General features: G+C 41.3%; 1 protein-coding gene across 4 annotated transcripts in view; it reads left to right on the forward strand.

Annotated features, from left to right (window-relative positions):
- Positions 1-26,978, forward strand: part of SH2D4A (SH2 domain containing 4A) — a 59,118-nt gene that overhangs the window by 24,040 nt on the left and 8,100 nt on the right. For 3 of the 4 annotated variants that reach the window (XM_082715194.1, XM_082715193.1, XM_082715195.1), the window contains exons 5-8: positions 11,391-11,471; positions 15,722-15,833; positions 17,511-17,718; positions 20,278-20,408. In XM_082715194.1, coding sequence (XP_082571320.1) covers positions 11,391-11,471; positions 15,722-15,833; positions 17,511-17,718; positions 20,278-20,408 — 532 coding nt within the window. The remainder of the gene's footprint in view (positions 1-11,390; positions 11,472-15,721; positions 15,834-17,510; positions 17,719-20,277; positions 20,409-26,978) is intronic. The other variant, XM_082715196.1, reaches the window with a different exon arrangement.

Consider the following 26,978-nt stretch of genomic DNA (forward strand, 5'->3'; position numbering starts at 1 on the left):
GAACAGGGGAAGACCCAAGGCCAGAGGGAACCGCAGAATGTCTGTGAGAAAAAGGAAAGCGTCATGTGTGGGGGTGCAGGGCAGAGAGCAGCCTGACTGGAGAAAGTACTTTGGTTGGGACCTGGAGGGGGCACATTTGAGGAGCTGAGAAGCCACATGACCCAAAGAGCTGGCCTTGTCTCGTGTATGTTTTCTATTGTCGCCACAGCAAGTTATTGTAAACCAAATGGACCAAATAATGACAGCTCCTTTGGTCAGAATTCTGACAAGGGGTGGCTGGGTCCTCTGTTTGAGGTCTCAGGAGGCAGAAATCAAGGTTCAGGCTGAGGAGGGTTCTTACCTGCAAGCTTTGGAAAGAATCCTGTTCACAGTTATTCAGATTGTTGGCTGTCAGTCAGTTGTTGAAATGGGATGTTTGCTGGGATGATTGCTCATACGTTTTGCCAGCTCTGAACATTCATGATGCTAAAACAGCATCCATAGGCGTGACCTGAAGTCGAATATTTTTCACCTCACTATAGCTGTAAAGGAGAGTTTCTGTAGAGTTTCAATGGATAGGCCTCACTGTGAGGTCTGCACTTTCATCTTCAAGCAGAATTTAGGCAAAGATGTGAGGTTCAAGGCCAGTAGTACAAGACTGAGGTGTCCCCAGTCTCATTTCTGGAAATAAAGTACACATTGTCTTTCTCAGTTAATCGGCTTCCTGTTCCTAATCTTATTCCAAGCTTTTTTCCACAGCCTTTCACCCCAGACTCCAAACTGTATCTTTTGGCCCACCTGGGAAAGAGCTAATCTTCTCACATAGAAAAAATGTAGAGAGTTGTACCCTTCCCTCCACAGAACTATTGCAGGATTTTCTGTCTTTAGTGCCTGCAGGTTTTGGTCACTTTGGCCTCTTTGAAGAATGAAGAGGTAGACCAAACAGTGGTGGGCAACAAAGCAGTTTATTGAGCAAGAGTATAAAGCTCCCAGAGAGGGAGGGGGCCCAAGAGTGATGCCCTTGGAGTTTCTAAGTTTAGGGATTTTGGGGGGCTGTTTTGCAGAACGATCTTCAGCAATCAGGGTGTGCAGAGTCCTGCCAATCAGGGCTCTGGTCACGTATCTGTCTGCGTATTTAGGTTAATGTCCATGTGTGGGTGGTCTATTTTGCTGACATCTGGGGGCTTGTGTCTTAACTGCCCTTTGCCCATGATGGTGACAAATGTTTTGTGGTTAATTCTTTTACTTTAGGATATTTTACAGAAGTCACTTTTGCAAAGACCAAAGCAGAACGCTAGTATGGTCCTGTCTAAGTTGCAAAACGGGATGTCAGTGGTGTTTTGTGTTAGCTGTCCTGACTCCATATCTTCTTGTTGGGGACCCCAGCCCTGACTACCAAACTGTCTAACACCTAACAGAACCAGAACACTAAATAGCCCAATCTATAGGTTTGCCTTTGGATTATTTTATACCGATATAATAATGATTTATTTTGTATCTTCATTAGCAGATGAATTCATCTAAGGAGATCTGTTGTAGAATAATGAAAGATTTGCCCCAAGTCCAAGGTTGAAGAATTTCTATTTCACCCTTAGAGCCATAAATCGAGGAGTTTTGAGAAGAGTTGTTGGATCCCCACTTCAGGGTTTAGAAAACTTGGGATCCAGTCTCAGAACAATTTTCTTCACAAAGATAATCTGTATGAAAAAAATTTTTAAAGAATATACTTACGGTGATTTAAAATTTTCATTTTAACAAATAGATAGCCAAAGGTAAGACTCCCCGATTAAGTACCAGATACTGTAAAACCGTACCATTGACACAGGGCAGGACCTCTTGTCTGGGAATGGAGGCTTCAGTCCTCCCAGGCAGCTCTGTGACTCCAGGCAGTATCCTATAAGGAATCAATTCCTTCTATAATATAGGGATTAAATTAGCAACTCTGTTTCTTTACAAAGGAAGCTGAGAAATTTTATAAACATGAGGGTGCTTGCCCTGCATCATCTGATAGAAACCATAAGAATTATTCCCTGAAGTTCTTCAGTTATAAGATGCTGTCTTTATCGTGAGCCCAACCTTGGTCCTTTTCACTGTTCAGATGAAGAGCTGGGGGTGGGGGGGGGGGCGTAGGCTCCATGGTTTGTGCAGTCTGAGTAGGAGGCTGAAGCGATGCCTGGATTAGAGCTGAGAGTATGGTTCTTATCCTGAAAAGCTATTGCCCTTTGCAAAATACCGACCCTGTCCTTGTTTTTGGCAGTGATGATAGTACATGGAGAACAGAAATGATGCTCAGCTTAACATTCAGTGAGAATGTTGTGGTTCTCAGTGGATCACGGTTGAACACTTAGTTATCCTGGGTGCCGTTACTGAACCAGAGGTGATAGTAAATACCAGGATTTAGCTGTCACCCAGCCAGGTTCTGAGACCTGCAGGTCGGGAAGCAGATGCCATTCCCAGGCAAAGGCATGTGCAAGGCGGAGTTAATAGGAGCCAGAGAAAATGACAGATGATGCCCTGTGTGAAGCATCCCCTCCTGGGGAGTTTGGATGTTTGGATATCTCCCACAGCTAAGTGGAGATCTTAGGGACCTGGGTGTAGACAGTCCTCTGGATGCTGTCAGTGTTTTCCCCACTCTTGTGTCAGAGAATTGGGGGGAGAACAGAATGGTTCTCAGTGTGCGGGGGGGGGGGGGGGGGGGGGGCAAGCAGAGCATGCTAATTCAAAGCTAAGCCCCTTTGTGTTTCTCTGTTTATATGTAATCTGTAGGCTGGGAACTCATTAATCAGTAAACTGATTGTCCTTGCCCCAGAGGGGACCTTGAATAAAACTAGATCTGTCCACTTGTAGATTTTATCTCCAGAGAATTACTTGTTATTTTTGTACAAATGGCCTTCAGAGTGAACCGTACTGCAAAACAGAAGACTAAAAAAATTAGAACACAAACATCCAGGATTCAAAGCATTCTTAAAAAAACAAAACAAACAAACAAACAAAAAACCTTGAGGCTTGAGGCTCATAGATTAAAACGCCTTGAACAAGAGTCCTACTCTTCATATCCTTAAAGAACGAGAGTTAGAGATGACACGTCTCTGCCCCTACTTTGTGCACATGCACGGATTTGCATGCACTGTCCCAAGGCTCTGGTATGTTTTTAAATCTGTCATTTTACTATAACAGAATGATTTTTTAAAAAAAAAAGCTACTAAACTGTAAATTTTTATTGTAACCTTGACCTTGACACCATGGTGGTATTCAGTTATATTTTTAAGTGCTATTCTAACTCATAACTTTGTGTTCCCATCAGTAGACAGCAGTGAAGGAGCACCCTGTGAAACTATTTTCAGACATGATGAAGGACTTCCACTTGGGTTTTCCTTCTTCCATACATCCCTTCCGAACCAAAAGTTAAGCTTGCGCTCTGCTCAGAAACCAGCAGTTGTCTAAATCTGCATTTTGGTTGTTTGCCTCTATAAGGAGAGATTCCAAAGCAAGATACTAAGATGAGGACCACTTCTTTGAAAGAATAGAAAAGAATTGGGTTTTTTGGACCCTTATTTTTCTCCAGGTGCTACTTGTAGAGCAACCAAAGTTTTGGGTTATATGTGGCTTGTGCTTTTTGTAAATAGTGTAAATTAGTGTATTAGTAAAGTAGTCTTAGATCATGGTGCCTTGGAGAGGAGTGCTAAAGCTCTGTGAGTAGGCAGGGTGAAGTCTGCACCCCACCTGGAGTAGATGCCCTTGTACCTGGGGGTGGCGGAACCACGCTGGCGGTGCCTGACTCTTATCTGCACACAGTTATATCATCAAGCCCTGAAGGGAGTTGGGTTCACATTTATAATAAGGAACCCCAATGTCAACAGAATGGGAAAATGTATTCCTGAAATGCAGGCTAGAATTTTGAGGACTGAATTGAGTGTGTTAAATAACAAAAATTAAATTGAGTAAATTTTAAAGATCTAACTGGCTTATTAATCGGTTCATGAATTGGGTAGCATCTGTCTAGCGAGTAGAGGGGAGCTCCAAAGGGCTACGGAGAAGGAAAAGTAGAGTGGGAGTGGAGAAAAGGAAATTATTAGCAAAGAATCCATTGTTTTAGGAAGGTCACCCTCCTAAGGGAACGGAAGGGGTCTATCAGTAAACTTCCTAGTGCTGACCAGGAAATTCCCGTGTTGACTGCTGGAAGGTCAGTTTCTGGGGGGTTGAAACTGCAGTTAGGTTAGGTATTAAGTCTTGGTTTACTGATTTGGAGCTTCAACCCAAGTGCCACCATTTGGGGCCTGTAGATTTCTTTTCAACAGATGTGAAATAAAAAGAGGGATAATCCCCAAACAGTAACTGTTTGCCTTGATATATATTCCCTTCTAGTACACCTGCAGGAAACATTTCAGTATTGTTTTTGTGAGAGATTAAGTGTTGGGTGAACTAGGCAAAAACAGACAAGGGATTTGTTCTCATTTTATTAATTAAAAAGTAGAGCCATAATCAGAAAGTTACACAATTACCCAGGTAGTTTCCATGTAACTGTAATAGAATTTCGTGGTAGTCTGTAGAATAACATTTTATATAAAGTAGAACTACAAAATCCTAGGGCTTTAGAAACCATTTAAGCTGCTGTGTTTTTAAAAGCAGTTTGTTGTATAAAATGCTTACTATAAAGTAAATGACAAAAGAGAAAAACATTTCTAGTCTTGAGAACTGCACATTATGAAGTCGGTAACACAACTTTATTTTGCATGATATTTACAGTAATTCGCTTATCTAACTCACTAAAAGTAGTGTGCCAGGAAGAAATTATGGAATACTGAGTCTGGAAACATGAGGTCCTTTATACTGAAATGTTTTTTATAGTATTATGTATGACATAAATATTGTTTTCTATCATTTATAGTTCAGTTCCTATATTCCACTGTGTCAAGACTTCCCATAGCCATCATACTTTTAAGACTCTGTCTATTCTCTTAACTATCCTTTATTATTTTATCCTTACACTTTATATTTAATAATTACTTTATTTCCCTTGCTTGTCTTCTTTTCATTTTTCATGGAACATATATCATGTGTGTCCTTGGTGGGACGGTGAGAGTGGCCTTTGGAACTCTCTCATATCTGAAATGCTTTGCCCTAACAGCCCTTACCAGTTCTGCATTATTGTATTTTCTGAACATATCCCTGCCCAGTTCTGCTGTTTGCACATTGCTTTGAGGGTTGTAGGAGGAGGGTGCAATGGAAATGGACAGATGTTCATCCACTATGACAGTCTGATGCTCTAATATGTGCAAAATAAACTCAGTGTGCTATTTAAAGATGCGCCATAAAACTATATACCGTATTAGAGTCTGCTGTACTTTTAAGTAAAGCCATTCAGTAGTCCCCCTGCATAGATTTTATTAGGTACAATGTTAGCAAAGTAGGAGAAAGATTCCCTAGGGTCTCTGTTGTCCTAATTCACGTTTCAGAAAAATCATCCCATAGGGACCATGTACCATATTTTCACGAGTAAAATTGATTGTCCCATTTTTCATCTTGTTAGTCTAGTTGGCCTTTGGAAGGTGTCTCCACACCCTATACATTATTCTCCTTTGTAACTTTATCAAGGCAGTCTCACTATTCTGCCTCTCTTATTATTTTAGAAAGAAAAAAGCTAAATCCCAGTATGCTCAAATGCTTCCTATTATAGTCATCATTGGGAAGTTTTATTTAAAATTGTTGGTAATAGGATGATCTGATTATTCCAGTAACCTGGTTAGCAAACTAGGTGAGTTACAGGCCATCAATTTTCAGAGAATTTTGGTTGTCTCTTTTGATTAATATTAAAACTAGACGGAATATTTTTTAATGATTAAGAAAGTACTTTAGAATTTATGGTGAGTTCATTCATGCACCAAATACTTACTGAGGCCTTTACTAAGTGCCAGTCACTGTTCTGTTTGTTGGGACCCCAGATAACAGTGAATTAAGCGCATATGGTCTTTTGCCTTCATGGAGGTTATTATTCTAACCTGTGGTCCATGAGGAATACTGTGGATTCAAGAGGTGTAAGAACAAGATAGCTAAATACTTAAATGAGTAGCTTGTTTTCAGAAGTAAACTCTTGGTTTTAGCCTGTTAACTCGTCATTTTCATCTTCACCATTAAAGTTGAATGCTAAAAATTTTCTGTTTATTGGAGCTTTCTGGTTTATGTGGAGTTAATAAATTGCATAACCCTACTTTTAAACAGAGTGCATGTTAGGTTAAAAACCAGAATGAACTATTTTTCAGATCACATTTTAAAAGTGAATATAATTAGAATAATCCTCATAAGACACATAATCTCTGGGGGAAATATAACTTGTAACCATGTACTATTGATGTTGCTATAGCATCTTTTGATAATATAGCAATTGATAATCCAATTGCTATAATTCAAATTATATAGATTTGAATTCCCATGCTTTTAAGTTTAATGGTAGTCAAGATATACATATACATACACATTCATGCCACCCTTTGGTCAGTACAGATGGGCTCCACTCCCAGATCTACTCGGGCCTACACTGACTAGAGAGGACCATTCTGACTCGGTCTAGCTTCTGATGTCACTAGCTTTCAAGTTTTCACGTTATTTTGTGGAGTTTTGCATAAATATTCAGTGGCAGTGTTGTTGTTGTTGTTGTTTTTAAATAAAGGAAATATGAGATTGCTTTAACTCTGCCCATAGTTTCAGCAGCTACAGACACATCTTTAATGCAGCAGATGGGAGGGGGCTGCAGAGGCTTCCTTGTATGCATGAGAACAAACATATGTTCTCTCTGGGACACCCCATGGAAGGAGCAAGCTGTAGTCATCGAGAGGACATGGGTTTCTGTCTCTGCTTTCCTACCTATTAACAGGTCAGTTTACCTCTTTGGTAAAGGGGACAGTACCTGCTTTGACACCCTTTTGGGGTTGATAATGAAGGTCAAATGATGTATTGGACTTGAAAGTGCTTTGAAAGAAAAATTATGCAGGTAGGTGGTAGCTTTCATCTCTTTCTTGTGTTACAAATAGGAATAACTAAAGAGTATATTCCCTGGAACACAGCATCATATGGAAGCTTCAGAGGGGTGGTTCCCTCTCTAAGAAGCCCCTTTACCTTCACTCTGAGAATGCTCAGAGCAGCAGCGGTACTCCTCACATTGTGTCCATCTGGTGTTAGCATCATTAATCATCACCTTTGAGCCAGTAATCTGGTTTTGTTTTTTAATAAAGGAAATCTCTTTTGGACTACACTATTTTTAGTCTATTACATTGAACTTGTTTTTGTATTCCATGGATTTGTAGTGAAAGACCCGCGGATCCCCTTACCCAAGAATCCAACACTGCCACTGGATGCAAACAGCAAGAGGTTTATTGTCACGCAGGTACCGGCGGGTGGTCGGCAGCTTCAGCTAACCGAGCACACCGACCGGAGTGAAGCAGGGTCTTTATAGGAAGGTACAAACAAGTTTTGGGTGGGGCGCAACTGGTTGGTGGACAGTTTAAACTTTTGAAAAAGGCATACTTGGAGTTTGCGGATTGGCTTCAGAGACCCGCGCGCGCGAAGAGAGCAGGGGGGAGGGGGGCACAAACTGATTGGTTATGAGGGCCCGCGCGCGCGAAAGGAGAGGTGGGGAAGGGGAACAAGAAGGGGGAAGGTAGGAATGTCATCATGGCGTCTCTATTATTTCTATAAGCCACGCGGCTAGAGAGGGCAAAAGAGCAATTAATCACACAATTGATAACCTAATTTCATACCTAAAAGCCAGCGGTTTACAGAAAAGCAAACAAGCGGTTAGTTATCCTATCTATCTACTAGGGGAAGGGGTCTTTCAGTAGAACATGTAAGTGTATCTGAACGAATGTGCTGGACACAAGTCTTGATTAGTTCTTCATATTATTTTAGCACTTTGGAATAGTGGCAAATCTTGGTTCACATTGAAAATTACAATTTTTATACATGTGGTTCTTAGTATATGTGAATAATTTTGGAGTTTACAGTATATTTTAGGCATATAGAAGTACTTCAGTAGAAGTATCATGTGATTGTTAACTGGGTGGTTGTTAAAGTAATGAAAATTATTTATGCTCAGACTCTTCTACTCAAGAACCAACTTTGAGCTTTGGTACACTGAAGACACAACCTAAACCTCCCAACAAAGAAAGGCCGGCAACTCTGACTGGCCCCAGCAGGTGGTGCTGCTGGTCACACTGGTCCCTTCAATCCCCAGCATCACAAAACGTTCCATTGTCTGGTTTGTGTGTCTGTGCTTAGTTTTGAATTATCTTAAGACTATGAATAACCTCATCATTTCTGATAAGCGCAAAAGCAGTGAGAGTGTCGAAATGCTGGTGTCAGGGAGGAAGAATTTCCTCTGCCTGTCAAGGTCCTTCTGGCCAGACTAAGAATCAGATTGACATGAGATAGATTAACAGGAGAAAATCAAATTTGGTTTCATTTGTATGGGAACGCCACACAGACCTGGAAATTCCAAAGACATTCAAGCAAAATGAGGTATATATATCATCCTGAACTAAGGAGAAAGAGGCTAAGGGCCTGGGACTTAAAGGGAGTGAATGTAATTCACAGGAAGATGAAGAGGAGTAAATGTTTGGGGAACAAATGTTTGCCTGGTCACTCAGAAAGAATGGGACACAGAGGACTTTGATCAGACAGGCCTTGCCATATCTAGTTCATAGTATAATGTAGTTATCTATAGCATAGTTCTCTTCCTGGAGCAGGTCCTTTATCTAAATTCTTTTAGGCAGTTGAGGTGGGGAGGTAAAGAGATTTTCCTGAATGTGCTGTGTTTTTATTGCTTTTAGTTAAAAAACAATCTGCATGCCAAAGTGGTCCATCTCGGGGTAGTTTGCCTTTGATGATAGATAGATGATGGAAAAAAAATTAAGATAATAAAGCAAAAAGCAAATGTTGAAAAAATAGTGTTATATGTGTATATAAGATGAATCATTCAGTTGAACAAATAATTCTAAGGGATAAAGAATAACTCACACAGTATGTTTAAGGTGTTATACCCCTAACAGTAATTGGCAAGTGATGGGGTGAAAAATATTTGACAAAGTAAAATATATGTTAAAAGAGACATGTCAGACGGCTGTTAGCCTGATGGTAATTCAGGAAACAATTGAGAGTTTGTTGGAGAGCTTAAAGGCTGAGCCTGGTGGAGGTGCCACTGACAAATCCTGGGTCCAAAGCTGTGCTGGCTGCATCTGTCCAGGTCCTGTGACAAACCAGTGGGGAGACCAGGGGTGTAGACACCGAAACTGGAATCTTATCTACTGCGCATGAGGAGGTAAGGGAGGGTGGTTACCTGCCTCCTAATTTTCAACATAGAGAAACTGATCCTTTATGCAAAATGATGCCCCACAGATCTTACCGCATTGAAGAAAGGGAGCGTGAGCCTGTTTTTAAAACTCACATTCCTTATGGTAGACATTTATTCAGAGACTGCAAGCCCAAACCCTTCAAAATTGCTGTGGACTTTTGAGCAGACATACACAAAACCTGCTGGTATAGTCCTAACCTGTTCATAAATAAGAACTGGTTACTGTGCTATTTTGGATGCAAAGAAGCTATGTATTCTTTTATAATATTAAAATAAAATCAAGATAGAATATTGTAAGTAGTAATTTTGAAACCTATAGGATTCATTTTTTGCCAAGTAATAGGCATAAAGAAACTTTTGACCTAGAGCTTATTTCCTGTCGTTACAGTGTCAACATAGTGGAAAAACTATAAACTCTGGCACAAGTCAGCTGTGTGATGCCAGCAAGATACACAACTCCTCTGGGACTCAGTTTCTTCCTCTGATAATTGGGCATTGTGTTGCCCATTCATTAGAGGTGTTGTGAGTAATAAAAATAAGACTGACTAAGTCACCGTGCCTGGTCGTTATGGTCCTTCCATGACTAGTAGCCACCAGTGGAATTAGCCCTAATAGCACTCCCCATGATTAGTAAAAAAAAAAAAAAAAAAAAACCAGCAGAAGGCTTGAAGAGTGCCACCAGCAACTGCCATGGCCAGTTTTATCAACTAACATAGATGAAACTTTTGTAACAAACAGACCAAAAACGCAATGGTCAAAACATAACAGAAGTTCATCTTTCTCTCTTAAAACATCCAGGATGGGTTCTGATTCAGGAGGGCCCAGGTCCGCCCAGTCAGTTAGGGACTCGGGCTTTTGATGGCCCTCCAGTTTTTAGCAGTAAGCCTAGGAAGGGGGAAGTGGCCTAGAGGCATGTGGGAAGGAGACTTTAAGGACTAGAATAGAAGCGGCAGATACCAGTTATCACCTGCATTATAGTGGAGATGGCTTATTCCCACGCGCACACCTAACTGCTAGGGCAGCTGGGAAATGCAGTGTAGCTACTGTTAAGAAGGGGGCAAAATTGAATATCCACACTGGTTTATTACACGGCCTGTGCTCCACACTGAATTTTGGTACCAACATTTTTCTGAAAATTTTCTGACAGTTTCTGATCAATATCAAAATTCAGGAGTGAATCCTCAGGCACAAGACACATAAATCCTGGCAATATGGGCTGCAGGTGGCTCTATTAAGCTGTAAACGATGTGTGGCTTTTCACGCTGGGACTTGGTCCAGACTCTGCATTCAGGCCAGGGACCCGGTGACAGGGGCCTGTATAACTGACCTGGTCTAAAGAGGCACTCAGTGTGACATGCCAGCTCAGTCAGGATGCCTGAGCAGTTGACATGTGGCAGGCAGGAGATACACCAGGGAATCCAGGCAATGGATCTGGGAACCCCACTGGGAGGAGCTGCCTCCTGGGAAATCTGTCCGGAATGGCATGAACCCAGACACAGGGCTGGGTAACAGGGCTGGGAGAGGAGGGAAGGGAGTGCGATCAGGCAGGGCAAGTGGGCAGGGCTCCCAGGCAGGGAACTGATACTCCATTCCTGCTGCTGCTCCCACCTAGAGAGAGAGAGAGAGGCACATGCAGTTAAATGGCAGAGACTAAGCATTTTTCTGGTCTAACCAAAAACAGGGGATGTGGTCGAACAGGGATTAAGAGAAGAAGAGAATTTAAATTAAGGAATAATGGTGATGTCTAGAAGTTATTCAGGGGGCCCTGGGGCCAGCTGGGAACAAAATACAGAAACTCACTTGTCATGAGTAAACCACCAGCTCCAGGATCTCGAGCCATAATTCATTTCTAAGCCCTATTGAGTGGGCAGGCTAAAGCTTCGCACACCTGCTGCCTCCGTCGTTAATGACTCAGGAACTCAGGTGCTGGTGGGAAGCTTTGGTGCATCCACCTGTGGGGGTGCAGCACGTTAGGGGACATTGAAACAAGGGAAGCATGAACAGATTATCTGCTGAAATTGCATTGTAGTTCTAAATGGTATAAAAACGTGTTTCATTTAATTTTTAGTCACTCTCCAGTTCCTCAAGAAATATTCAACAAATGTTGGCAGATTCTATCAATCGTATGAAGACATATGGATTTCACCAGGTAAAGACTTAACGTTCTGTCTTCAGGGGGCTAAATGCATAGCCATTGCCACTAATGTTTCACAAATTGGGATATTAGTCTCATGCAGAAACGAAAGCAGCAGATGTGAAATCTGTCTTTAAAAGCTTGTGAAGATAGCTCTTCATTTTTACCTATTTATCTGGAGTTGGGAAAGTCTTGAGTATCGCAGAAAGAATAGATGCCAAGACATATCTGCTAAACTCCTCACGGAACATCTAACACAGAGACAACATCTTGGGCTGCAGCAAACACTGAGGGAAGACTGCTCTCAGGGAGCGATAAATGAAGCATTTAACTTGGCAGAAACCTTGAATTCAAATTAGGTTCCTTATGTGTTCGTTGTTTCTGTGAGCTGGATCCTGTTCAATGAACCATCCATGCCCACTATGCCAGGAGCTCCTTTGGGCACTCAGATCTCTCACATGCCCTTCCAGATGTGATTCTCCCTCCAGGCAGAGCCTCTTTCCTCCATTGTGCTAGACTATATCCCAGCATACATTCCTCACAAAAAATGGAGCATAGATGGGCAGGTGGAAACCATAGTAGATCTGACCTGCAGAAAGTTTGAAAAAGTAATGTAAAATGTGAAGCTGTAAAGAGAAGGTTCTGTATGACCACAGGCCTGAGGCAGAGCCATGGTGGAGGCCCTCTTTCCAGTGGACAGTGCGATCTGCAGGGACATGTGTGAACTGGGATAGCCTTCAAGAAACTATGATGAATTTTTGCAGTGTAGTCCCGGTATGAATCTTGTTGGTATAATATGTACCTTTCTAAAACAGTAGCAATAGAGCATCTAAAGGAAAATTTCAGTAACACTGCCTGGATTACATTGTTTCATTTTAAATGATAGAAAAACAAAGGATCTTTGTATTTATTTAACCAATGTCCATGGAGTTTCTCTGTGTGCTAGGCTCTGTTATAGGCATTGAAAGCACTATAAGCAGAACAGATAAAATCCCTGCCCTCAGGAAGCTTATATTCTGGATGAGGGAGACAGACAACAAACACATCTATGAAGCCATAAGTTCTGTGGAGAAAAATAATGCAGGATAAGGGAGCTGAGGAATGCTGGGAGGGTGGGGACTGACTTTTTATAGAGATGGTCTGAGAAGGCACTACTGGAAGAGAGACCCAACGTAATGAGGGAGGGAGCCATGTGGAGACTGGGGGACCTTATGTCCCAGGCAGAGGCAACACCGAGTATGAAGGCACAAAAGCAAGAGCACACTTGACATAGTCAAGAACAGCAGGAAAGTGAATGAGAAGGAAGATTAGGGTTGAGAAACATGTAGACCTTTGTAAGGAACCTGATATCTTGGTGTTATATCAAGCCATGATGAAAGATGAGACCATCTAGAGGGTGAGTCTAGATGGAAAAGAGAAAGCTAAGCTTTCTTGGCTCCAAAATAAGGAGGATAGCCTAGAAGGTTTTCAAGCATTTTTAGATGTGAGACAGCCAGATTTTTAGTCTTCACACCCTCTCATGAGAATGCGTGCCATGGGCCAATGCATTCTTTCTCTAACTTAAGAAATTATATGGGAACTCAAGAGAATGAGTGAGCAGATAGATCACTTACCCAGCTTCTCTGGAGATCAAAGACAGTAAAACAGAGCTTTTCAACTTAGGAGGCAGTGGAGAGGGTCTAATGAGGAAACTGGTGGTATTTCCATTAACAAGCTGGGATAAGAGGCTTTCCGTGGGAGATATTTTGACATTGAACTGCTCACCCTCATGTATATAAACCTCAGCCTGTGGGAGTTTGGACCAGTGTCCAGCCTCACCCCTGTTGCCCCTTCACCCCTCAGTCTCTACCTGACTTTCCCGTGCTTGGCTCACCATCCCCATCCTGGACCTACATGCTTCTTGCAAAAACTTCTAAAAATGGAATAATGGTTTGGTTTCCTAAGTAGAGGACATAAAGACCAACCTGTAAAGATTTGGCTAAAAGTAGATTTTCTGAAGGAATTCTTAGAGAATCAGGACAAGTACTTAAGTTTTCTAGCTGCTTTGGAATGAATAGAGTGGTCGGGGCTCATCTCACCCTTTACTCTGCGACACTCGTTAATTTGTCTCCTTCCCCTCTGTGCCCCAAACATAGTGATGCTACACGTCAAAGAGAAATGTGATTTACTAGCTACAGCACTCCCCAACATTTGATTGTCTTCAACCACATACCACCTGCATTATTAGTGAATATTTCTCCTTAAGTAGACTTACTTTGTAAACTTTTTGCTTTTCCTGAGCACCCATATACGCTATCATGGTTTAATGTTATAGGTCTTTTCTAATCATTTTAAATCATTTTAAAATATGCATGTGGAAGATGAACAAAGTTCCACTTTCAAGGTTTTTTTTTTCCTGTTTAAGTTTAGAAATTGCTAGCAGCACTTTTTAGGTATTTCAGGTTTATACATGGCTTCAGTAAGGTGATAACAAATTTTAACAGTCATTTAAAACACCAAAAGCTTGGTGGGGTTTTTGTGGGTTTTTTTGTTTGTTTTTTATAATAAGAGGAAACAAAAGGGGCTTAGCTCTAGGCAGGAAAAGAAAGTAAGAAAGAAAATGAAGATAATAAATACATAAAAGTTTAGTTACATCTGAGATGAAAGAGTGAGTGAATGATCACCTCCTATATTAATTGTGATCTATGACTTCCCACAGTGATCAAAAATGGGTTTCACAACATCAAGGTTGTATTTTAGTTGGGGTGAGATAATTTAAAATAATGTCTTTATCTTTCTATAGGAACACACAAACACACACACACACACAAAAATACCTCTCGATTCTGAGATGCAAAACAAAGCACGGTCAGTCTTTTCTGACCCTCTCAGCTTCCTTCATTAGTATAGGTGACCGCGGCTTTTATCTGCTTCACCAAGTACTAAATTCAGTTTTCTAGTAAGCGCTCAGAAGGCAATACCCAAATAAAGTACTTTTTTAGGTCTAAGTGATTTGGTGTGAGTTTTTCTTTAGTTAAAAACTAATTCCCTTCAGTGTACTTAATGCCACACAGCTGTTCCCCTCAAAATGGCTAACATGGTTTTTATGTTATGTGTATTCTTCCACAATGTTTAAAAAGGTTAAAATGATAATTTTTGTGTTCTGTATATTTACAACTTGAAAAACAAATTCCCTTTTTAAGGAAGACTTGTGTTTCTTATTTTATATTTTCTGTAAGAGGATGCTTTGTAAAAATTTAAAAAAACAAAACAAAAAAATATTCCTTTTTGGGTCACCTAAAATGTGTAAGTACCACATTTTTAAATAATTCTTTTAAACATTTTATTTATTTGAGAAAGAGAGAGAGCAGGGGTATGAGCAAAGGCAGAGGGAGAAGCAGACTCCCCGGTGAGCGTAGAGCCCGATGTGGGGGCTCGATCCCAGGACCTGGGATCATGACATGATGACCCTTAACCAACTGAACCACCCAGGTGCCCCCAGTACCACATTTTTAGACACTGGTTTGAGGGCACATGGAGGTACGGCTGAGATTGCTCTAGAAATGTGCTGTTATTTTTATGGAGCCTGTTGGATACTGCAGTGTTTAGACTGGTGCCATGAAGCCATGTTTACACACTATTTGAAGGATTTCACTTTAAAACAGTTAAGTGATGTTTGGGGAAAAGAGATATTTATTGAGTTTTACTATGTGTTACAGACTATGGAAGACACTTTTTTTTTTTTTAAGATTTTATTTATTAATTTTGACAGAGAGAAATCACAAGTAGATGGAGAGGCAGGCAGAGAGAGAGAGAGGGAAGCAGGCTCCCTGCTGAGCAGAGAGCCCGATGTGGGACTCGATCCCAGGACCCTGAGATCATGACCTGAGCCGAAGGCAACAGCTTAACCCACTGAGCCACCCAGGCGCCCTATGGGAGACACTTTTTAAATATGGGTTAACCCTGACTGTAACCCTATGAAATATTTGTAGTTTTCTAATTCTACTTAAGCAGAGACAGCCCGAGAGAGGTTCGGTAACGGGCCACGTGGTTGCACAGCTAGGCCATGATAGCGTTAGCTTCAGGTCTCACCCGCTCTGAGCTTTTCCCATAACAACAAATTCCCTAGCCAGGGGGCCAGAGGGACTTAGGTAGAAACCAGCTCCTCTGCGCCCCTGACTCCTCCCCTCCGCACTCTTCTTCCTCTTGGCAGAAAACTGCCAGAGTTACTCACTAGTGTTTGTTTCTGGTTTTGTGTGTGGGGTTTTGTTTTTTTTTTTTAACAGAAGAAAGAGCCTGTGAAGAAAACACAAGATGAAGAACTAAAACAAATAGATGAGGAGAAAGCCAAGCAGATTTATAAAAGCTGGAAAGAAGATTCAGAGTGGCAGGCATCTCGTGAGTACCCAGAGGCCTCCATAGCACCTTAGACTCTCCAGGCCAGTTCCTTCTCTTGGTCAACTAAGAAGTACTTAAAATGGTTGTTGAGAGGCTTAGGAGTCACTTCTTGAATAGCAGAAGAGTAGAAACGTTCTCCACTCATCTTTCTACCATCACAGTTGTGATATAGCTGTTTGATGGAATGGTATACAGCTCTGAAAAAACATGTTTTGGAAGAGGGTTTAATGACATTGAGATGTGCTATATCGTTTTTTCACTGGAAGAAGAAAAATTATAAAATAGTATGAAAAATATTCCTATTTTAAAATGCCTTAGTATAAGAAGTAAAAAAAACTGGAAGGTTATTAACATGTTAACATTATTTTTTTTTATTTGGAGCGATGGGATTTGAGCTTTATTTGAATTTTTCTTCTTGTTATTCTGTACTTTTCTAAATTTTCAACAGTGAACTCCCCTTAACTTTTTGATAGAAGAACCCCGGAATAACCGATTGGATATATCAGCACCCTCCCATACCTATGACCTGACCCTGACTCCTTTTGAGTTAGCAGTGCCAGAGATTAACCCTCTCATGAGGGAAGAGGTCAGTGCAAGCTAAGCCAGAGCCCAGCGTGCTCAGCAGCGCTAGGGGAAACGGCAGCTTTGAGACATGATGAGCGATTCCAGCTGACTCAGAAAGACGTTTACCGGCCAGGTTATCACTTGAGGCCACTTGAGGGAGAAACAGGAGAATGGGAGTGACAGTGTTTGCAGGGTGCGGAGAATCTGGTCTTCAGTTCCATTACAACGAACACTATTAACATGACAGTTTTGTGAAGTGAACATATTTGCAAGACCCAGTCACTTCCATGCGGTGACGTTCTCATGTAATGGAACATTTTTGGCTTCTCTCTGACGTCAGATATAACGGGGCTTGACTGAGAACACCTGAAGTGCAAACACACTCAAGGAAAATTGGTCTTAGCATCCTGCAGTAGAGCCCTTCACTGCTGTGTTGCTAAAACAAAAACAAAACCAAACAAAACCAAACAACACTCTGTTTTACAAAGCAACATTAAAAGGTGGCCTTGGGGTACTTTCTATGTGTACCAGCACATTCTCTGATTGTGGAGAGAATCATTTTGTGTTTTTGGTCTAGCAGGCCTGTTCACACTTGGTTCAGCTCTCGGGGGCTCTGAGTGTGACCTGTGGCCAGCCTCGCCGACCTCTCGCCCCGTCCCCAGCCGCTGCACTGAGGAGTTCCTGAGAGCCTGATCTTTGCTAGTGACGTCCTGAGCTGAGCACGGGAGGGATGATACCACCTCTTCTTATTCAGAGGCTCCCGGCCACATGGAATTCGAACTCGGGCTGCAACTCATCACTTACTCTTGCCAAATGCAGGAAATTCTCAAACATGTGGTTCTCCATTTCTGTCTCCTTCCTTCCTCTTTCTCCTCCTTCTCCCTCTTAGGATGTCCTAAAACCCCCCTTAGAAAGGCAGGAATTCTGCAGGGAGCGCTGGGCAGCTGTGAATGTGCAGGCCTGAGCTACGTGCGTCCTAGGCGCTGATGGCGAGTGTTCGTTATCAGCAGAGGAGACAGAGTCTCCTGAGAGACGGTGCTCATCACCCGCTGACTCCTCTCACCATCTCTGTGGCCTGACCAGGGCCTTTCTCAAACCTCCTTGTTTTTCTAGTGCGAAAATCCAAAGCCGCCGATGAGAAGAGACGCTCTTTGGCTAAACAAGCGCGGGAAGACTATAAGAGGCTATCACTTGCGGCTGAGAAAGGAAGCGGTGAGGGACCACAAAGCCCCCCAGGAGTTCTACAGAAACCAAAAAGACCCCCCCTCCCACCCAAGCCTCACTTCCTAAACCCGGGGGGATACCCTCCAAAGCCTCTTAGGTAAGAAGCCACACAGATGGCTTTAAACTTAACGGTTGAAACTGGCTGATTAAAGACAAATAGCGGGAGGGCCGTTGGGCGGGGCAGACCGGCGGGTTGCCTGTGAGATTCAGTTCTGCCCCACCTCAGCCTGTCTTCTGGAGACAGCTGGTCTGGATCCATCCTCTTCTTATCTATAAAACATCCACAGTTTGTTATAATAAGATTCCCAGGAACTCAGAGAAGGTGTGCATCGAGTTCAGTGCCTCCCTGCGCCGCTAGTGCACCCACCCCCGACCCCACCTCGTGGTGGTAAGCGGGCCGCGAGGGCAGGAGCAGAGGCAGGGGGTCTCATCAGCGCTTAGTATCGCTGTCAGTCGGAAACAATATCAAAGGAGGAACCTAAGGGCTTGCTGACTTGGACAGCATCGTCGAGTTGTGTTTTCATTGCTCAGGATTGAAGATTTGATGGCAGTCCTCATGCTGGGACACAGAGCCAAGTTCCTATGTTGAGTCTGGAACTGTTCCTTCTTTGAATGAACACTTTTTTGGTCATGATGGTGCCTTGGCCTTGTCAGCTATAGGAACTTAGGTAGAACAGTTTGCTTTGTAAACTCCCTGAAGAGAAATATGATGGTATCATAGCAGAAACCCCCTTACCCTTATGTTAGATAACTGTTCATAAAATTATTTTCTCCTGGATATTAGGATTTTTTCATATTCTAGTATGTAGAAAGACATTATGTAAAATATACCAGAAGAATCAAATAGTCATTAAACAAAACAGAAGCCTTGCCTTCTGAAATGAAAACCAAAAATACTTCTCTGTTACACGTACGGAGAAATAGAAAGCAAACCAATCTTTCTTTGCTTGGAGTCACTACTGATCTTCAGGGCCTTTCCTAATGGGGATTATGACCTCAGAGGAAACAGGAAGGTGGACCTTTTCCTTTACTATAATTATTTCTACTTACTCAACTGAAAGCTGCCATTTTGGGATGTGGGGGCCAGAACTAAAAGATCATGTTCTATAAAGTGACAGTTTGGGGAATGATTTTTTTTCTTACGGACAAAAACCCAAGAAAAGTAATCAGAAACAGGTATCCTCGCAGTTTTGTGAACACATCACAAAGGTGTGAGCTCCTGCCCAGGGTCCTCTTCAGTGCCTGAGCTGGCCTGTGCATTGGCCCCAGATACCCAGCAGGGCTGTTTGTGTACCTGCCCCTGTTCTCCAGGCTCTTCCAAGGGGGTGACTATGACGTGTAACATGCCTGTCCCACACTATTTTTAGTGCGCGGTGTATGTGATTGACAGCAGTGGAGGTGGCCTTTAGAAGGGCAATTTTTGTTTCGAGCTGTGAGCTAAGTTTTTCCAACGTAACACACTTGCATGAAATGCTTCTTGTGAGGCAGCCAGACTGGATGGTTTTTGCGCTGGGACAACAGTGTATGACCAAGGTCAGCTAGGAGCCAGCCCAAGAAAAGACAGAGACTGGCTGTCCTTAGAGTTTTTGCTTAACCTCCAAAGACTTTCCAAAGAAAAAGAACCTAATTTGAAAGCTAGTAAGAGCACTCATCATATAATCTCGTGTGTGTATAGGATCTGATTCCCAAGAAAGTCAAATATTATAGTCAATCTTCTCCAAAATTCTATGTATGCATGCACATGAATAGTACATTCTTAACATGTACATCTGGCATACATGTCACATGTAACTCGTGGGGACATGTTACCACAGAACACAGGGTCATAAGCTAATTTACATGGCAGGCGTCCTGGCAGTTCATCCAAACTCATCCTTGTCTTTACACTGAGTTCTGCTCAAAATTAGTGGGCTATTGTGTGAGACTTGGAAATGTGGTTATTACATTGCAGTGTTACTTTTTATAGTGGAAATCAACTTACATCCCAGAACTTTAGTTCTGTGACTGAATGTATTTCAAAATGATTCTACCGCTTGTATCTTTTTCTTATCAATCTTCAAACACTCTTCTTTCTTTGACTTCATATTTCTGAGACTGTCTTTAGCAGAACTAATCCTCTTCAAAGTGTGGGAGAGAAGAAAGCAAGTCAGGGATGTTGGAAACAAAAAGAAGAAAAAATTTAATATTGAAAATGTTAGGAAAGAGATTTTTTTTTTTTATTGCATTTGTTTTGTTTGCAAAAACATGCTCCCAAGTAAAATAGCATTGGGGGTGTATTTCACTTTTTAATGCTTATTTTCTCAAATTTTAATTAGAAGTTAATGGAGCTTTTGTTCATATTAAAAATGAATTAAAATCTTTGTATTAACACAGCAGAAGCTCACATCCATGACTAGCCCTAAAGGACTGGAAGGACAAGTGACAGATTTATGTTCCTTCCTATTTTTTTGATTAACCCTTGTGGAGTTAGGTATATAATGGCAGTAATTAGGGGTCCAACTTCCCATTAGCTCAGCCCATGTAATTAGATCTCCAAGTATATATAATTCTCTCTCCCTTTATACATGATTTATATATACAGGATATATATGATTTTCGAAGGCATTGTTTTCAAGTTAGTTCAATCTAACTTGAGGAACTGTTCTCTAAATCTCAGAAACCAGGGAGTGACGAGGACAGCGTCCAATTCTGCCCAGGAGGACATCATTCGGTGGTTTAAAGAGGAGCAGCTACCACTGCGAGCAGGCTACCAGACAACCTCAGACACCATAGCTCCCTGGTTCCACGGTGAGTACACAGCTGCCCTCGACGGAGCCTCATCGGACGACAGATGAGGCTGTGTTCATCTGTTAATCCACCAGGAGGGCAGAAAGAATAAAGGCTTCCTTTTATTTGTGCTGTCCAAGAAGAGTCTTTGAAATTATTTTCACACAGCAGTTTTTCAAAGGTTTCTCAGTGAGTTGCAGACTCATGACGGATTTAGAAAACAGTCAGCAGTTGGGGTCTCTGCGGGTGCCGTGAGTTCATTTGTCACCATAAATAAAACACCGCTGGGTGGGCGGGGTGGGCGGGGCAAGCGATGGCTCCTGCTCCCGACCCTCAGGCACTCGATTGTGATTTCCTTCAAATGGCAATGCCTTTCATCCACCGTGCACAGTGGGGAGAGTCCAGTATGCCCGTGGGTGTGGTGGGCAGGGCACTCCTGCAGCCGTCAGATGGTCAGCTCTCCATTACCAGTTGAGTGACTGAGCAAACCCTTTCTCTACAACAAGTCAAGTTATCTGAGCCTCATTTTCCTCACCTATTTAATGAAGGAGTTGAACTTTATGATCTTTAACCTAAAAATTCTGTTATTTTGATCTGTGTTTCCATTAAGTAGTTGAAGCTGCCAGGTGGGTTTGTTAGACCAAAGCAGATACTACTAATAAGCCATTTCTTAATTTGACCCTAGAAATTTGATTAATTCAAGCCTTCTGTCTAGCTAGCACATATTTCACTGTCCTCTCAGTTTCTTGAACTTCAGGAAAACAAGTGGTTTCTTGCCTCATTTGGCTTCTTTAGGGTCAGTGGTGGAACTGGATTAATTGCCTCTATGTACAACAGAAGCGCTTAAAAAAATAAGGCTCTCTCACAGAGCATGCTTGTCCTAAAGGACTAAACCTTGGTTTGAATCATGTTGAAGTCTTTTTTATTTTAAAAAATTTTTTAAAAATTTCATTTAAGAGAGAGAGAGAGAGAGAGAGAGCATGAGCACGAGCAGGGGGGAGGGGCAGAGGGAGGAGCAGACTCCCTGCTGAGCAGGGAGCCCAGTGCAAGGCTCAAGGCCAGTCTGAATCCCAGGGCCCTGGGATCATGAAGCTTAACCGACTGAGCCACCCAGGTGCCCTGAAGGCTTCTCTCTTTTAATTAGTATAATGTCACACACAAACATATCCACAAAAATAGGGTCCCAAACAAATAATATGGTGAACTTCTAAAAAGAAAAATATTAGGGGCGCCTGGGTGACTCAGTGGTTAAAGCCTCTGCCTTTGGCTCAGGTCATGATCCCAGGGTTCTGGGATTGAGTCCTACATCGGGCTCTCTGCTCAGCAGGGAGCCTGCTTCTCCCTCTCTCTCTGCCTGCCTCTCTGCCTACTTGTGATCTCTATCAAATAAATAAAACCTTTAAAAAAAATTTAAACATTTGGGGTGCCTGGGTGGCTCAGTGGGTTAAGCCGCTGCCTTCGGCTCAGGTCATGATCTCAGGGTCCTGGGATCGAGTCCCGCATCGGGCTCTCTGCTCAGCGGGGAGCCTGCTTCCCTCTCTCTCTCTCTCTGGCTGCCTCTCTGTCTACTTGTGATTTCTCTCTGTCAAATTAATAAATAAAATCTTTAAAAAAAAATTAAAAAAATAAAAAAAAAATTTAAACATTTAAAAATATAAATAAAAAAATTTCTTTTTTGTAGGCCTTCTGCTAAAGGGCTGCTTTCACAGTCAGATCATTATGGAACCATCTAGCTTTCCTTGTAAAATACATATTCTTTGGTGATTCAGGCTTTAGTAATTGTCTACTCCCTGATCTCCTCTCCCTCTTAGGACTGGGTCATAAGTCTACTTCCTTTCCATTCTGTTCAGAAGACATTGGAAGAAATAGTGACATCAGTATCAAAAGATGAGTGTTTAATGTTGCCTTTTTTTTTCTTTTTAAGATACGCACTGATGAAATCAGTACTTTATAGTTTCTGTGTCGTTGGGCAGATGGTGTCATTCCTGATTACAAGGGTGGTAGTTCATTTTAATAACAGGAAATAAGAAATTGAAAGTGTTGGTTAATGTTTAAAAATCGTGGTACTTTAACAGGCAATCCCACTTGAAACAGTTGCTAAAAGCCAGGAAGATAAAGTGGGACTAAAAATCCAGTTGGAGCTTTGGTTAAAAAAATAAGTTTTTGAGTTTTATATAAATAACTTATTGGTTGCTATTGTTATACATTTAATTTCACTTATATAGATATTTATCATAGTCATAAGAAAAATAAATAATATGATAAAATATAATGAAATAATACACAGTTATGTCCTCAATGTAAGCCATAGTCTTGTTTTAAGAAGACAAAATTTCACGTTTCTATGATAAAGAGAAGATGGATCATATCTTATATTTTTGAAATATAATTGTTTATTGATCATGAGCCCTGTTGGAAATAATGGGATGGTAGCTCTCCTGTACTGGTTTACCATCTTCCTTTTGTTATCATACACTCCATAAGTTGCCTTTCTTATATTACTGTTTTGGTCAGCTAACTTTTCCCCATAGAAGTTCACACTTTGGCCCTTTTCTTTTCATTAGCTTTAGACAGGATGGAGGTGGATAGGAGAGGACAGGGAAATGAAGACCAGTGGATCTCTGGCTTGTGTTGCTGCGTGGAAACTCATGCTCTCAGTTGGGAGAAGGAATACAGGAGGATCAGGAGATTACCAGGATTAAAAAAGAGGGGTGAAAATGAATTTATTTGGGATATGATGAGCTTGAAATGTCTTTGGGGCAGTCATGTGAAAATATCCATTTGGTAATTGGATTAACAGATCAGTGCTAGCGATAATGGATCGGAGCCCTCAGCACACAATGAAAAGCAGGGGAGGGGAGATGACATTTTCCAGGAGTGAAGTGAAAAGAAAGGTAAGAGAAGACCAAGGACAAGACCCCAGGGAGCACCAATACTCAGTGCGATGGCAAAGAGGAGCAGAGGCCCCACATCTTTGTCTCAGGTTTCCTTTCCCACTCAGCGTCATGATGAGGCAGGTATCTGGCCATGGGCAGTCAAGTAGGGTATTGCCTCTGATCTCCTAGATGTAAGAACTTGGAAAATCCCAAGTGCAAGAGAGATCCAGAAAGGCAGTACTAAACTCTACTTTGTGAGCATCTTGATCTCAAGCACATGTAGATATGTAGTCTCCCCACTTCTGCGCCTCTCTCAGCAAGCTCTTCTCACAGAGGCCATCAGGTTTCAACTTTCACGCTTGATCTGAATATCACTCCAGCTCCATCTCAAACCGCGGTCCTCACAGAACCCTGCCTTGATCATGACTTTCCACCACATGTTTCCCGTCCGTCCCTGACACACCACACTCACCCCTTTGCTAGGGCCTTTGCACTTGTTCTTCCTGAAGATCCCTCTATGGCCAACGTCTTAAGGAGCTGACTTACCTGTTTGGAGGCTTGGTGGGCCCCCCAGATCTGCTGGGTAGACTGACAGGCTGGAGACTCAGGGAAAACTGGCAGCTTAAGTCCAAAGTCCACTGGCAGAATCCTTTCTTGCTCAGGGAAGGTCTTTTCTCTTTTGATGCCTTCAACTGATTGGATGAGGCCCACCCATATTGCGGAGGATTTTTCTCCCTTCCCTCATTCAAAAATTACTTTTTTTTAATTAGGAAATATTTCAAACAAAAAAAGAAAACTGTAAGTAACACCAATGATGTAATAAATGTTGTATCTACTTTCTAGGATACAATGAATGTTAGAAGCCATATTTATCTCATATCTGTTTCTCTTATTAAGAAATAAAGCCTGAGAGAATAAAGGCCCTCTCTTTTCCTCCCTTACTGACTCTATTTATTTACTTCTCTCCAATAGGTAAATCACTCTTTGAAGTTATCCTTTTCATCCATATTTTTATACTCTCATTATATATGTATATGTGTGTGTATTTTTATTAACTATATTAAGATATATATAAAACATATATTTATACACGTATATATATATGCTTCTATCAAACATGCAATATTGTGTTTAATATTTACATGGTATCATGTTATAGGTATTTTTCTGCAGCTTGAGTTTTCTCCCAACATTATGTCATCTAGATTTTTCTTTAGCTCATTCGTTTTGCCTGTGATGCAGTATGTTATAAGATACAGATTATATTCTGTTGGAGCTGTAATTTTTTGAGGGTCTAATATGTTCCAAGCATTACACTGAGCACTTTAAAGGAAGTAAATTTTATTCCCACTTTATAGAGTAAGAACCTAGGAACGAAGATGTTAAGTTCTTTTCAGGCTTTTACCATCAGTGGCAATATTCAGAGCCAGATCTACTTAACTTCTAAGTCACAGCATATCTGAGCACTGATACAAGTGGGAACACCTATGCTTTTTATATAAGTTGGAAATTTGAATCAGTGAACAGTAATACCACAGAGATTTGTTTCTCCAGTACATGAATGAGTTCACTAAATCTCACAGCCAGTGGTGAAGTAAAAGTGTCAAGGAAACTTCATTCAGCATAAGTTTTGCCCCATTCCCATACAATGCTCCAAGGCTGCAAGAGTTTAGAGTAATAGAAGTGGAATCTATATTTTTTGTGGTAATGGTTACCTAACTATACATTTGTCAAAATCAATCAATTGCATACTTAAAATTGGTGAATTTTATTGTATGTAAATTATATCTCAGGCTGAATTTTAAAAAATGCGAAGTCCAAGAAGCACAGTTTTCTTAGCTCTTAGCATGGAAAGATAGTGCAGTTGGCCCTTGAACAAACAAAAAAAGAAAACTGTACACAGTTGAAAATCCATAGATAAATCTGGACTTCCCAGAAACTTAACTATGAACTGACTACTGTTGACCAAAGACTTACTGATCATATAAACAGTTGATTAACGCATATCTTGTATGTTATATCTATTATATACTGTAATCTTTTAATAGAGAAAAGAAAACATTATTAAGAAATTCATAAGAGAGAAAATACATTTGTAGTACCACATTTATTGAAAAAAATCCACATATAAGTGGACGTATGCAGTTCAAACCTGTGTTGTTTGAGGGTCAACTGTATAGTGTAAGCTTGGCACAAGACTCCAAGACCAGATCACCTAGGTTTGAGTTATGTTCTTTTCCTCTTTAAAATGGACTTAATAATATCTACACTGTAGAGTAGTTTTTTTTTTAAGTGTATCATCTAATATATGTAACATACTTAGTGCCTGACACGCAGTGTTTCTGTTATCATGGCCAACCAGAACTGAAGAGCTTAAAAGTAAATGTGCCATTCATGTTCTCTCTTCATCAGAATCCTAATCTTGCCACAAAATATTGCTGTAACAGCATCATATATGAGGGATAAGCAGGATTTCAGTAAAATAGATCTTAATTACTACTAAACTGTCCTATGCTATTTGATAAGTATTTATTTAGGGTCTGTCCTTAAAAATCCCAGAACCCAGGAGGTCACCCCAGAAGGCAACAGGAATTTGGAAGGACAGAAGGACAAAACAGGGAGAAAAGTTGCTTGGAAAAGTTGAGCAGAATATTGCCAGTTGAGGTTGAGCATGGGGTTGGGAGGAAAGGTGTGGCAAGATGGGAATGACTCCTAGATTTGCTAAAATAACATTTTATTTTCTAGATTTAAAATCTTCTGGGGGCTCTGCCTTCGGCTCAGGTCATGATCTCAGGGTCCTGGGATCAAGGCCCGCGTCGGGCTCTCTGCTTAGTGGAGAGCCTGCTTCCCCCTCTCTTTCTCTGCCTGCCTCTCTGCCTGTTTGTGTTCTCTGTCTGTCAAATAAATAGATAAAATCTTTTTTTAAAAAAATCTTCTGAATACTGTTATCAGCTCTGTTTGGTTTTATTTCCTCTTTATCACCCTCTTCTCATTCTGTCCGACTGTCTTGACCCTGAAATACAATCCTTGTTTTTATTCATTTTCTCTTGCATCTGGTCACCACATTACAGCAGTCTTTAAGACACACACTATGGTCTAGAATGTTTATAAAGTTGGAGATTAGTGTTGGAGAGCCCTCCTGGGTAAATGTAATATCCTGCAAAGTCATTTTATTTATTCTGGTTTCTGATTCTAAGCATCCAAAGTGTGTAGATACATAATTAGCTCTACTCACTAACTCCTCTTCAAAGAGAGGGTCAACAAATAAATAAAACTGAAGTTTGAAAGTCTGTTCGGAACCCCCCAGACTCCTGTCTGCATTCTCTCCGTTGGCATATCCCGTCTCCTGTTACTATGCGGCAGTGTTCAGGAGCTCAGAATTCAGCAGGGCCTGGGAGTAGGAAGGTGGGGGAAGGCTAACAGTAAGTGTATAAACAAATTTCTGATTTAGGAATTTTCTGACAGCTTCTGTTAGAGAATTCATATATCTGCTTACGCATCAAGAGCTGATCATTACGCCTCTGAAATGCAACGCACGCGTCCTTATTCAAATATGGATATAATTAGCCCGCTGGTGAGATGTTTCCATCCTGACCGGTTTCTTGTGGCTGTCTTTTGCTGTCACGGTTTATAATTGAACCTGCCTCTCAATGCTTTAGTTCCAATATTTTAAGCTACTTAAAAAGCAAATCCCTTTCACATCTGTGGGATTTCA

The sequence above is a fragment of the Mustela nivalis genome, assembly GCF_964662115.1.
Source record: "Mustela nivalis genome assembly, chromosome: 20".
NCBI lineage: Eukaryota > Metazoa > Chordata > Mammalia > Carnivora > Mustelidae > Mustela > Mustela nivalis.